Source organism: Girardinichthys multiradiatus, chromosome 12 (assembly GCF_021462225.1).
Source record: "Girardinichthys multiradiatus isolate DD_20200921_A chromosome 12, DD_fGirMul_XY1, whole genome shotgun sequence".
In the NCBI taxonomy this organism is placed as follows: domain Eukaryota; kingdom Metazoa; phylum Chordata; class Actinopteri; order Cyprinodontiformes; family Goodeidae; genus Girardinichthys; species Girardinichthys multiradiatus.
The window spans coordinates 51,330,854-51,343,353 of NC_061805.1; the positions used below are offsets into that span (position 1 = coordinate 51,330,854).

The 12,500-nt window shown below is 46.4% G+C and overlaps 2 protein-coding genes across 4 annotated transcripts in view; one reads left to right on the top strand and one right to left on the bottom strand.

Annotated features, from left to right (window-relative positions):
* Window positions 1-8,459, top strand: part of LOC124877212 (golgin subfamily A member 6-like protein 2) — a 13,267-nt gene extending 4,808 nt beyond the window's left edge. For 2 of the 3 annotated variants that reach the window (XM_047380275.1, XM_047380274.1), the window contains 2 exons: window positions 284-334; window positions 6,747-8,459. In XM_047380275.1, the coding sequence (XP_047236231.1) occupies window positions 284-334; window positions 6,747-8,008 (1,313 nt within the window). In that variant the 3' untranslated portion in view covers window positions 8,009-8,459. The remainder of the gene's footprint in view (window positions 1-283; window positions 335-6,746) is intronic. The other variant, XM_047380276.1, reaches the window with a different exon arrangement.
* Window positions 8,460-10,247: 1,788 nt separating this feature from the next.
* LOC124878464 (actin, cytoplasmic 1-like) overlaps window positions 10,248-12,500 on the bottom strand; it is a 3,325-nt gene continuing 1,072 nt past the window's right edge. Inside the window, exons 4-9 of the mRNA XM_047382416.1 lie at window positions 12,088-12,198; window positions 11,896-11,980; window positions 11,646-11,807; window positions 11,354-11,545; window positions 10,937-11,118; window positions 10,248-10,731 (exon numbers count right to left, since the gene is read on the bottom strand). Coding sequence (XP_047238372.1) covers window positions 10,588-10,731; window positions 10,937-11,118; window positions 11,354-11,545; window positions 11,646-11,807; window positions 11,896-11,980; window positions 12,088-12,198 — 876 coding nt within the window. The 3' untranslated portion in view covers window positions 10,248-10,587. The remainder of the gene's footprint in view (window positions 10,732-10,936; window positions 11,119-11,353; window positions 11,546-11,645; window positions 11,808-11,895; window positions 11,981-12,087; window positions 12,199-12,500) is intronic.

Genomic DNA, 12,500 nt, shown 5'->3' on the forward strand with positions numbered 1-12,500 from the left:
CAAACAGACCAGATCTGACTTTTAACAAGCTTGTTTGGACTAAATTATGTCCTTAGTTTGGTTCCTCGTGTAAAATCTTCATGGATGTCAGTTGTTTCAGTTTCAGGCGTCGGGAAGGATTTTCCTTTTGCTTTGAAATATCCGTCCTGCTTTTTCTGATTTTCTCGAATCATTTCTGTTTATTCTAGATAAAACATCAATGTCTTCACGATAACAGCCACCTGCAGGGTGGTGCTCCTTTAAATAATAACCTGGAATAACTCGGTCTTTTCTACCTCTGTAGATGTTCAACCATTGAAACACAGCATGAGCAATGAAGACCTACGTCCAGACAGTAAGAACAGATAATCCTTCCTAGAGTAGACGGCATAATCAGTGTGTTTTTAAATTACAAAGTGGTACTGCAGATTAAATGCTGTAGTGTGTGTGTGTGTGTGTGTGTGTGTGTGTGTGTGTGTGTGTGTGTGTGTGTGTGTGTTTGGAGTCTAAACTATTGGCCAAAACAGCTAATTTAGTTAATATCAGATTATCAGTGATTGTGACTCATAGGCTTACATATAAAACCATAACCAAGGAAAACGTAGTTCAGATTCAGAATATATTTGTGTTTCTGTTCATTTTAAGCTGAAACCACATATTTCAGAATCAGAAAAGCTTTATTGCCAAGTACGTTTTTGGACATACAAGGAATTTGTTTTGGCGTAGTCGGTGCAATACAATACAAATTAAACAGTATAAACATATCTACAATATAATATAAATATATGTGCACAGTTTTAAGTGAGTGAGAGTAAATATAGAGCAGTATAAGATGCAAGAGCAATACAACAGTGCAGGTGATCATTGTGCAAGTAAAGCAGGAGTCCAAGCTGAGCGTTAATGTAACTCATAGAGTTACAGGTTACAGGTGTCCTGTCAGCAAAAAAAGGGGGGGTGTGGGGGAAAGGGAGAGTGTCAGGGTGGTTTCCAGGCTTTGTTAACCAGGCTGGTGGCAGATGGGAAAAAACTGTTCTTGTGGCGTGAGGTTTTGGTCCGGATGGACCGCAGCCTCCTGCCAGAGGGGAGAGTCTCAAAGAGTCTGTGACCAGGGTGGGAGGGATCAGCCAGAATCTTCCCTGCCCGCTTCAGGGTCCTGGAGGTGTACAGTTCCTGGAGCGACAGTAGACTGCAGCCAATCACCTTCTCAGCAGACCGAATGACACGCTGCAGCCTGCCCTTATCCTTGGCTGTAGCAGCGGCGTACCAGATGGTGATGGAGGAGGTGAGGATGGACTCAATGATGGCTGTGTAGAAGTGCACCATCATAGTCTTTGGCAGGTTGAATTTCTTCAGCTGCCGCAGGAAGAACATCCTCTGCTGGGCTTTCTTGATGAGGGAGCTGATGTTTGGCTCCCACTTGAGATCCTGGGAGATGATGGTTCCCAGGAAGCGGAAAGATTCCACAGTGTCAATTGTGGAGTCACAGAGGCTGATGGGGGCAGGTGGGGCTGGGTTCTGCCTGAAGTCCACAACCATCTCCACTGTCTTTAGAGCGTTGAGCTCAAGGTTGTTCTGGCTGCACCAGTCCAACAGATGGTCCACCTCCCATCTGTACGCAGACTCGTCACCATCAGAGATGAGTCCGATCAGGGTGGTGTCGTCCGCAAACTTCAGAAGCTTGACAGACTGGTGACTGGAGGTGCAGCTGTTGGTGTACAGGGAGAAGAGCAGAGGAGAGAGAACACAGCCTTGGGGGGAACCGGTGCTGATGGTCAGGGAGTCAGAGACGTGCTTCCCCAGCCTCACGCACTGCTTCCTGTCAGACAGGAAGTCAGTGATCCACCTGCAGGTGGAGTCGGGCACACTCAGCTGGGAGAGCTTCTCCTGTAGCAGAACTGGGACGATGGTGTTGAAGGCAGAGCTGAAATCCACAAACAGGATCCTGGCGTAGGTTCCTGTGGAGTCCAGGTGCCGGAGGATGAAGTGAAGGGCTAGGTTGACTGCATCATCTACAGACCTGTTGGCTCTGTAGGCAAACTGCAGGGGGTCCAGGAGGGGGTCGGTGATGATGTCTTTTAGGTGTGAGAGCACAAGGCGCTCAAAGGACTTCATCACCACAGAGGTCAGGGCGACGGGTCTGAAGTCATTAAGCCCTGTGGTCCTTGGCTTCTTGGGAACAGGGACGATGGTGGAGGACTTGAAGCAGGCTGGCACATGACATGTCTCCAGTGAGGTGTTAAAAATGTCTGTGAAGACTGGAGACAGCTGATCAGCGCAGTGCTTCAGGCTGGCTGGTGAGACAGAATCCGGACCAGCAGCTTTCCGGGGGTTCTGTTTCCTGAAGAGTTTGTTGACGTCCCTCTCCTGGATGGAAAGAGCCGTCCTCGGCGTGGGTAGGGGGCTGGTGGGGGGGAACTTCAGGGTGGGGGTTGGAGGTGCCAAGGCCCCTCATGAGGTTGGAGAGATGGGGGTGGTGGATTGTGGCTGCAGCTGTTGGGGGGCGTCGTGGGAGATGGTTGCAGGACTGTCCCTTTGTCTTTCAAAGCGGCAGTAGAACTCGTTCAGGTCGTTGGCGAGGCGTCGGTCGTTGATGGAGTGGGGGGCTTTCGGTTTGTAGTTGTTGATCTGCCTGAGCCCTTTCCAGACAGACGCAGAGTCGTTGGCTGAGAACTGGATTTGGAGCTTCTCAGAGTACAGTCGTTTGGCCTCTTTCACTGCCTTGCCAAACTTGTACTTTGCCTCTCTGTATATGTCTTTGTCCCCACTCCTGAAGGCCTCTTCCTTATCCAGTCTTAACCTTCTGAGTTTAGCTGTGAACCAGGGTTTGTCGTTGTTGTAACTCACCCTGGTGCATGATGGTACACAGCTGTCCTCACAGAAGCTGATGTAGGAAGTCACAGCCTCTGTGTACTCGTCCAGACTGTTGGTAGTAGTCCTGAACACATCCCAGTCTGTACAGCCTAAACATGCCTGGAGATTCTCCACAGCCTCACTGCTCCACTTCCTTGTCGTCCTCACAACAGGTTTGCAGAGCTTTAGTTTCTGCCTGTATGCAGGAATCAGGTGGACCATGATGTGGTCGGATTGGCCAAGTGCAGCACGTGGGACGGCGTGATAAGCGTCTCTGATGGTGGTGTAACAGTGATCCAGAATGTTGTCCTCTCTGGTCGGACATTTAATAAACTGTCTATATTTGGGGAGTTCGTGGGTGAGATTACCTTTGTTAAAGTCACCAACGACGATTACTAAGGAGTCCGGGTTGGTCCGCTCCACACTCAGTATCTGGTCGGCGAGCATGCGCTGTGCGACCTGCACGTTAGCTTGCGGCGGGATGTAAACACCGACCAGGATGAACGAAGCGAACTCACGGGGGGAATAGAAAGGCTTACAGTTTATGATGAAGGCTTCCAGGTCTGGAGAACAGTGCTGCTGAATCACTGTCACGTCGTTGCACCAACCACTGTTGAGGTAAAAACAGATTCCTCCACCTTTCGCTTTGCCGGAGAGTTCCGTGTCTCTGTCCGCTCTGTAGAGCTGGAATCCTGCCAGCTGCAGCGCAGAGTCTGGTATTAATCCACACAGCCACGTCTCCGTGAAGCACAAAACTGCCGATGAATAAAAGTCCCTGTTTTTCCCCAACAGCAGTTGTAGTTCGTCAATTTTGTTGGGAAGTGAGCGCACGTTAGAGAGAAATATTCCAGGTAACTGTGTTCGTAGTCCACGCTGGCGAAGTCGTACCAGCACCCCAGCCCGTTTCCCTCTGTTCCGGCGTTTCACCGCGTGAACAAAGGTGAGCGCACCTTTGACCAGAATGTCCAAAAATTCCAGAGCAGTAGGCAGAAAAGTTGGAAATAACTCCTCTGGTGTAGTAGCCCTGATGTTCATGAGTTCTTCTCTGGTGAGAGAGCTCCGGGTACCATCACAGAAGACCGTTTTAAAGCAAAAAACAAAACAAAACAATGCGCACCAACACGCCGAGGCGACCATCTGCGGCGCCATCTTAGTAAAATGACTGAGTTTACATACACTCTATTAGAAAATAAACCATAACAACATTAAATCCTACTAAAGTTTTCCTGTTTTGGGTCAGTTAGGATCAACATTAAGATAAACATAATTTATTTTTGATAAATCTCAGAGTTGGCTACAGAACTGGGTAGAATGAACCAGACTTTAGGAGGACAACAGCTTTCTTCCTGATACCTTGTCTGCTATTATTATTTTCAAGATGTCATAAAAGGAAGCAGAGTGTGCCTCCATCTGACCAGAATGGTGCGAATTCACCCAGTTAATTCATGTTTTAGATGTTTCTCTGCTTTAACACACCTGATTCAGATGGTTGCAGTTAAGCAAAGTCCTATTAACTAACCATCCATTAAAACCAGGTGTGCTGAAGCAGGAACCATCTAAAACCTGCAGGGCAGTGTGCCTAGAGGACCAGGGTGGAGAAACTCTGAATGAACCTATCAGATGCTTAGGAAACCATGACATCATCCTCTTGGATTTTCCAAACTGTTTAAACTTGCAACATAAACCTCCAACTTGTCATTATTATAGTATTTATCAAATATGAATAAGTTTGGTAATCCGGACTGACCTCAAAGTGGAAAAGTTCTGGTTACATGTGAGACAGTGAGAAAAATGTCTGTCTTCCGATACGGTGTATGTAAATATGTGACCTCAACTGATTGGCCAGGAGGAGTGACTGCTACAGGTCACTGACCAAAGGTCACTGACTACAGGTCACTGACCAAAGGTCACTGACCAAAGGTCACTGACTACAGGTCACTGACCAAAGGTCACTGACTACAGGTCACTGACTACAGGTCACTGACTACAGGTCACTGGCTACAGGTCACTGACCAAAGGTCACTGACTACAGGTCACTGACCAAAGGTCACTGACCAAAGGTCACTGACCAAAGGTCACTGACTACAGGTCACTGACCAAAGGTCACTGACCAAAGGTCACTGACTACAGGTCACTGACCAAAGGTCACTGACTACAGGTCACTGACCAAAGGTCACTGACTACAGGTCACTGACTACAGGTCACTGACTACAGGTCACTGGCTACAGGTCACTGACCAAAGGTCACTGACTACAGGTCACTGACCAAAGGTCACTGACCAAAGGTCACTGACTACAGGTCACTGACTACAGGTCACTGGCTACAGGTCACTGACCAAAGGTCACTGACTACAGGTCACTGGCTACAGGTCACTGACCAAAGGTCACTGACTACAGGTCACTGACTACAGGTCACTGGCTACAGGTCACTGACCACAGGTCACTGACTACAGGTCACTGATCAAAGGTCACTGACTACAGGTCACTGACCGAAGGTCACTGACTACAGGTCACTGACCAAAGGTCACCGACTACAGGTCACTGACCAAAGGTCACTGACCAAAGGTCACTGACTACAGGTCACTGACTACAGGTCACTGACTACAGGTCACTGACCAAAGGTCACTGACTACAGGTCACTGACTACAGGTCACTGACTACAGGTCACTGGCTACAGGTCACTGACCAAAGGTCACTGACTACAGGTCACTGACCAAAGGTCACTGACCAAAGGTCACTGACCAAAGGTCACTGACTACAGGTCACTGACCAAAGGTCACTGACCAAAGGTCACTGACTACAGGTCACTGACCAAAGGTCACTGACTACAGGTCACTGACCAAAGGTCACTGACTACAGGTCACTGACTACAGGTCACTGACTACAGGTCACTGGCTACAGGTCACTGACCAAAGGTCACTGACTACAGGTCACTGACCAAAGGTCACTGACCAAAGGTCACTGACTACAGGTCACTGACTACAGGTCACTGGCTACAGGTCACTGACCAAAGGTCACTGACTACAGGTCACTGGCTACAGGTCACTGACCAAAGGTCACTGACTACAGGTCACTGACTACAGGTCACTGGCTACAGGTCACTGACCACAGGTCACTGACTACAGGTCACTGATCAAAGGTCACTGACTACAGGTCACTGACCGAAGGTCACTGACTACAGGTCACTGACCAAAGGTCACCGACTACAGGTCACTGACCAAAGGTCACTGACCAAAGGTCACTGACTACAGGTCACTGACTACAGGTCACTGACTACAGGTCACTGACCAAAGGTCACTGACTACAGGTCACTGACTACAGGTCACTGGCTACAGGTCACTGACCAAAGGTCACTGACTACAGGTCACTGGCTACAGGTCACTGACCAAAGGTCACTGACTACAGGTCACTGACCAAAGGTCACTGACTACAGGTCACTGGCTACAGGTCACTGACTACAGGTCACTGACCAAAGGTCACTGACTACAGGTCACTGGCTACAGGTCACTGACCAAAGGTCACTGACTCGATGCAAACTGCTGGGGTTCCTTAGGTAGAAAAACCTCATAACCAGTTTAAATAACAAACTGGTTTTGCCTGCATTGCTTTATAAATAGGATCAGATGTAACTCGCTGGAACAGATTCTCTTAAACATCAATTAGGAAACTGTTGGTTCTAAAGTTCCATCAGAAGGAGGAAAAAATAGTTTCTTATTTAACTGCCTCTACATTTTAAATAAACAGGAGCCATATTGGATTTAAGATCTGAGTTGGCGAGAACATCCTGACTTCAGAAGTAGATTCTTTCAACTTAGATCTTGGTTATTCCAAATTTTGAGTAAAACTGAATTCCAACAATAATCTTTTCTGGTTCTAAATGTAGTTTTTTTTTCACTGACTCTCTCTGTTTAATTCCAGTGTCTGAGCAGAAGGATGGAGATAAGGATGCAAGTTTAATCATGACTGTAAAAGCTAAACCTCCTCTAAACCTGGTTCTGTGTGGGAGGAGAGGAGCAGTGAAGACCTCAGCAGCCAAGGTCATTCTAGGTCAGACAGAGCTTCATTTAGCCTCCAACTCATCAGAGTGTGTTAGAAACCAGGGACAGGTGTGTGGACGTTGGGTTTCTCTGGTGGAGCTGCCTGCCTTGTATGGAGAAGCTCAGCAGAAGGTGATGGAGGAATCATTCAGGTGTATCTCCCTCTGTGATCCTGAGGGTGTCCACGCCTTCATCCTGGTCCTACCTGTGGGTCCCCTCACCGATGAAGACAAGGGAGAGCTACAGACCTTCCAGGACACCTTCAGCTCTCGGGTCAATGACTTCACCATGGTTCTGTTCACTGTGGAGTCAGATCCAGCAGCTCCAGCTGTTGTTAACTTTGTGAAGGAGAACAAGGACATCCAGGAGCTCTGTCAGAGCTGTGGAGGAAGATATGTTGTTGTCAACATCAAGGACCAGCAGCAGATCCCAGAACTGATGGAGAAGGTGGAGACCTTGATTGGCCAGAAGCCCAAGTTGTATTCAAATGACATGTTCACCAGGGTCTTGATTGAGAGAACTTTAAAAGTTGAAGCTGAACTTCAGGATGTGAAACAAATGAGTGAGATGAGAGGTGAAGATGAACTCAGGAAAGAGATAGAAGAAGTAAAGGAAAAGGAAGAAGAGCAGAAGAAAAAGCAGAGAGAAGATATTAAAGCACTAAGATCTCAACTTGAACAGGAAAGAAAACTGAAAGTTCAGCTGCAGAAGGAAAAAGACGAATCTATGAAGAAGGAGCTTGAAAAGAGAAAGAAAGAACGCGAGGAAGAGGAAAGAAAATGGAAAAAACAAGAAGAGTGGCAGCGAAAAGAGTGGAAACAAAAACTTGATGCTTCAGAAAAACGAGTTCATGCTGAGCTAGAGCAAAGAGAAGCGACTGAGAAGAAGCTGGATCAGTGTAGACGAGAGAGGAACAGGGAACGGGATGCTTGGGATAAAGAAAAGGTCAACTTCTTGGAACGTTTGCATCAGGATCTGAAACGAGACCTGCAGGAGACGAAGAAGAACCTGGAGGAGGAGAGGACGAGTCACAGAAAGCTCCAGGAGGAGTTCTACCAGAAAAGGAGGAAATGGACTTATTTAGGGTTCACTTTATTAATGTTCGTGTCTCTTGTGTTATTATATGTGTATCAAAGCCGTTAGCTATTCAACCCAAACGGTCCCAATAGATGGACCCGGCTGGGATCTGGTTCCATCCAGCATGTTACTGTTTAGTAACTGGAGCATATGGAGGAATCCCAGTGCAGATAACTGGGATTAACAGAATAACACTGTTAATGATGATGTACTTTATCTGTCGACTGAGACCCAGAACCACCAGAAGTTCTACACTGGTAGATGTTTGTATGAACACATTTTATACAGTTTTAAACTCTAATAATGCAGAAACAAGCAATGTGTTGCCATGTTTATACATGTCTTTAACTCTAATTATACAGTTTTAATATTACTATAATAATTATGGAGGATATGCATTATTTTCTTTGGTCCAGAACCACAGATGTTTTTTCTCACTAACTGGTCCAGACAGAGCTGCTCTGGACTAATACTGCATTGGTTAAAACTGAAATAAAACAATAAGACTTTCACTTGATATTGCATGTTCTCCCCATGCATGCGTGGGTTCTCACCGTGTACTCCAGCTTCCTCCCACAGTCCAAAGACATGCCTGTTAGGTTAATTGATCTCTCTAAATGGCCCTTAGGTGTGTGAATGAGTGTGTGCATGGTTGTTTGTGTGTTGCCCTGCGATGGACTGGTGACCTGTCCAGGGTGACCCTGCATCTCGCCCATAGACTGCTGGAGATAGACACCAGCTCCCCCGCGACCCACTATGGAAGAAGTGGTAGAAAATGACTGACTGACACTTGATATTCCATCACATATAAAAGTACCTTAAGCTACTCTTAGTGTGACATGAAAACATATATGAATATAAAACCCAGCTGCATTTATAAAGCACGTTACCACAAGGACCAACGTTCTGTGCATATTACATAAAACATTAAAATTACAGAAGCCAAAAACAGAATACTAAAAAGTACCAAAGTACTTTTAAAATACACACAAGTTATACAACTAAAAAACAGGCTAACTCACAGAGTAAAATCAACGTGTCACGAGGTCAAACGCTGAAGCAAAGAGATGAGTTTCAAGAAGTGATTTAAAAGCAGTGATGGAGCTTGTCTGATCTACAGATGTACGTCATCAGCGAAAGCTCGATCCTCCCTAAGCTTACGTTTTGTTTTGGGCACAGTAAGGAGGAGCTGATCAGCTGACCTGGGAGAGCAGGAGGGTTCATGATGGTGCAGCAGCTCAGAGACACAGGAAAGACAACCTGAGGACCCTGAAAACGTAAGAACTTTAAACGAATAGGGAGGAGGAGGAATGTGCTCATGCTTGCATGTTCCAGATAACGCTGGTCAGAGGAACTACTAACCCTCACATGCTGAAGAGCACTGTGCTTCCTCCATACAGAGCCATGCAGCAGCAAATACAGGGCCTATGGCACCCCCCATGATACCTGAGGATGATACATGGCCACCGAGGCCAACAATAGGTTGGATTTTATGATCTGTATCAAAAAGGACAGTAAAAGCAGACTCTAAACATACATTTAGAATCTCTTCACATGTTTGATCATTTTAAAAGGTGGGACCACCATGCTCAAAAAGATGGATCCCAGCAAGCAACTGGGATAGAGCTGTGAGAATGTCACCTTAGACATGTAGAAGGCCCTCTGAAGAGCTGAGATGTTCTGATCCATTACAAAGAATGAACCACAGGCCAAGGTCTGAAGACTGCGTTTAATTAAGTTGATTGTAGCCTTACAAGTCAAGCTTGAAGCATTCAGACAACCAGCCATGAGGCATCAGAATGCTTTCAAGTTAGTTTGAAACGATTTAATGCAGTTTGGACCTCTTCATCTACCAGGCCTTCAGAAATCCAGCCTAAAATGTCCTGTTATTTCAAATCTCCCTTTAGTCAAATTGCATTTACTTTGCTGTTGATTTAGCAGGTTTTCAGGAGGAAGGCTAGTTTGGGCATCATTGGGACAGATGCCCACTAGATGGAAGCAGAGCTTCTCCTAAAAGACACCGGCCTAGAGCTGTGCTGTTAGAGTCCGGTCTAAAGGTTGGCGTCCTGTAAAACATGTCCGGGGTTCAGCACATGTGAATCAAATGGCAGAATTACCTCAGCATCAGTTATTCCTGCTAATGAGGCCATTTTATTCAGGACTGAATTATGACCCAGGTGCAAAGTTCACATCAGGCGTTAGCGACACAGGAGTGGTTAGAGCAAATTTCAACTAGACAAGAGACAGAAACTGCAGTTTTACTTCAGGTTGAAAGATTAAAGCCAAGCAGCAAACAACTAGAGCACAATGTGTAAACATTTTATTTTCAGATCAGATTTTACAGTTATTTCATATTTTGTAACGTTGCAGCAAGAGGCTATAAAAATAGAACTCCAGTCACTGCAGAGACCGTCATGGTTGATCTGAGGCTCAAGTACAGCCATCCAAGGTGGTGCAGTCTCTGAACAAACTGGGTGGATTTCCTTTAAGTTGACTGTTCCTACATTCAGCATCAGGCTGAAATTCAACCATTGCTGGTTAATCTTGTGAGGCAGGATTCAGTCCGTTTACACGAGATGAACCAGACATCTCAGCTGGATGCAGCAGTTGAAGCACGTCGACCACTGGGACAGGAGAGTGGCGCTTTAGAAGCACTTGCGGTGGACAATCGCTGGACCAGATTCATCATACTCCTGTTTGCTGATCCACATCTGCTGGAAGGTGGAGAGAGAGGCCAGGATGGAGCCACCAATCCAGACGGAGTACTTCCTCTCTGGTGGTGCAATAATCTAAAAAGGCAAAGACAAGTTTAAATAGAAGTTATTTCAAAACAGCAGAGACAATTCAAGACATGTTGAATCAATTCTATCGAAGGACATGTGTTTACATGCACTGTGCTTCTGTGTGCGCCTAGAAGTCCTTTAACCTGTTCATTCAGCCATGCGTTCTGAAGCAGGGGAACCCATGCAGGACAGCGGGCACCAGGTTTCATACCTTGATTTTCATGGTGGGTGGGGCCAGGCCAGTGATCTCCTTCTGCATGCGGTCAGCAATGCCCGGGTACATGGTGGTACCGCCGGACAGTACGGTGTTGGCGTACAGGTCCTTACGGATGTCCACGTCACACTTCATGATGCTGTTGTAAGTAGTTTCATGAATACCAGCAGACTCCATTCCTGAAGGCAAGAGCTGAGAGTCACTGAAGTGTGGCACCAGCAATGAGATGCTAAAAGTCAAAGTTTTAAGGCTTTCAGCTTAAATAAAGTTTCTACTAATAGACCTCGTCGAGTAGCAAAAAACAACTAAAGCTCATATCTGGAGGGGAACTATGAGTCAGTCGAGTTATAGTTGAAGACTTGACATTGTAACTGTACATCTAAAACAATAGCTGACCATTTACTGATTACAGACCAAGGAAAGAAGGCTGGAAGAGGGCCTCAGGGCAGCGAAACCTCTCGTTGCCGATGGTGATGACTTGTCCATCAGGAAGCTCGTAGCTCTTCTCCAGGGAAGAGGATGAAGCTGCCATCTGCATCTCCTGCTCAAAGTCCAGAGCCACGTAGCAGAGCTTCTCCTTGATGTCTCGCACAATCTCACGCTCAGCTGGAAGTCAGAGTTAAAAGGGAGCTTGGTACCAGAGAAGTGCACCATGTCTAGCCTTAAGGACAAGCTTTGGTCCCAGTATTCTCAGTTTTTACTGTACCAGTAGTAGTGAAACTGTAGCCCCTCTCAGTGAGGATCTTCATCAGGTAGTCCGTCAGATCCCTACCAGCCAGATCCAGACGCAGGATGGCGTGAGGCAGAGCGTAACCTTCGTAGATTGGGACAGTATGACTTACACCATCACCAGAGTCCATCACAATACCTGAGACACAAATTATATGACAGGTGACCTTTAGAACCATGGAAGGGTCATTTCAGAGGTCAACTCAGTGTTTTATGAGATTTCCAACCTGTGGTACGACCAGAAGCGTACAGAGACAGGACAGCCTGAATGGCCACATACATGGCTGGAGTGTTGAAGGTCTCAAACATGATCTGGAACAGAGAAAAGGAATTAGTCTCAATTCTTCTCGTTTACAGCAGGTCTCTGAATTAGCTGAAAGGGAAGTTCTCTGGAATGGGTTCAGCAAGTCAGAACTCACCTGGGTCATCTTCTCTCTGTTGGCTTTGGGGTTGAGTGGAGCTTCTGTCAGAAGGACTGGATGTTCCTCAGGAGCAACACGGAGCTCGTTGTAGAAGGTGTGATGCCAGATCTAAACAGAGCAGTTCAGGTTGACCGCAGGTTATGAAGGAAACATAATGATCAGATATTCGGTTTAAAAGAAATTGTGGCAGTTATACAGAACCCCAGGAAAAGTCTTGGCACCTCATTTCCTGTACACTTTCACAGAGCAGCTTCTAAGCTACAAACCCAGCCAAGTTTTTATTGGTTTCAAAGAAAAACCCAAGAACAACAGAACTCAACCTTAAGCACATTGTTACAACTGACGGTTCTTTAATTAAAGTCCTTTATGGACCACCACCTTCAGGACGGTGGCAACACAGGCCTTGAAGG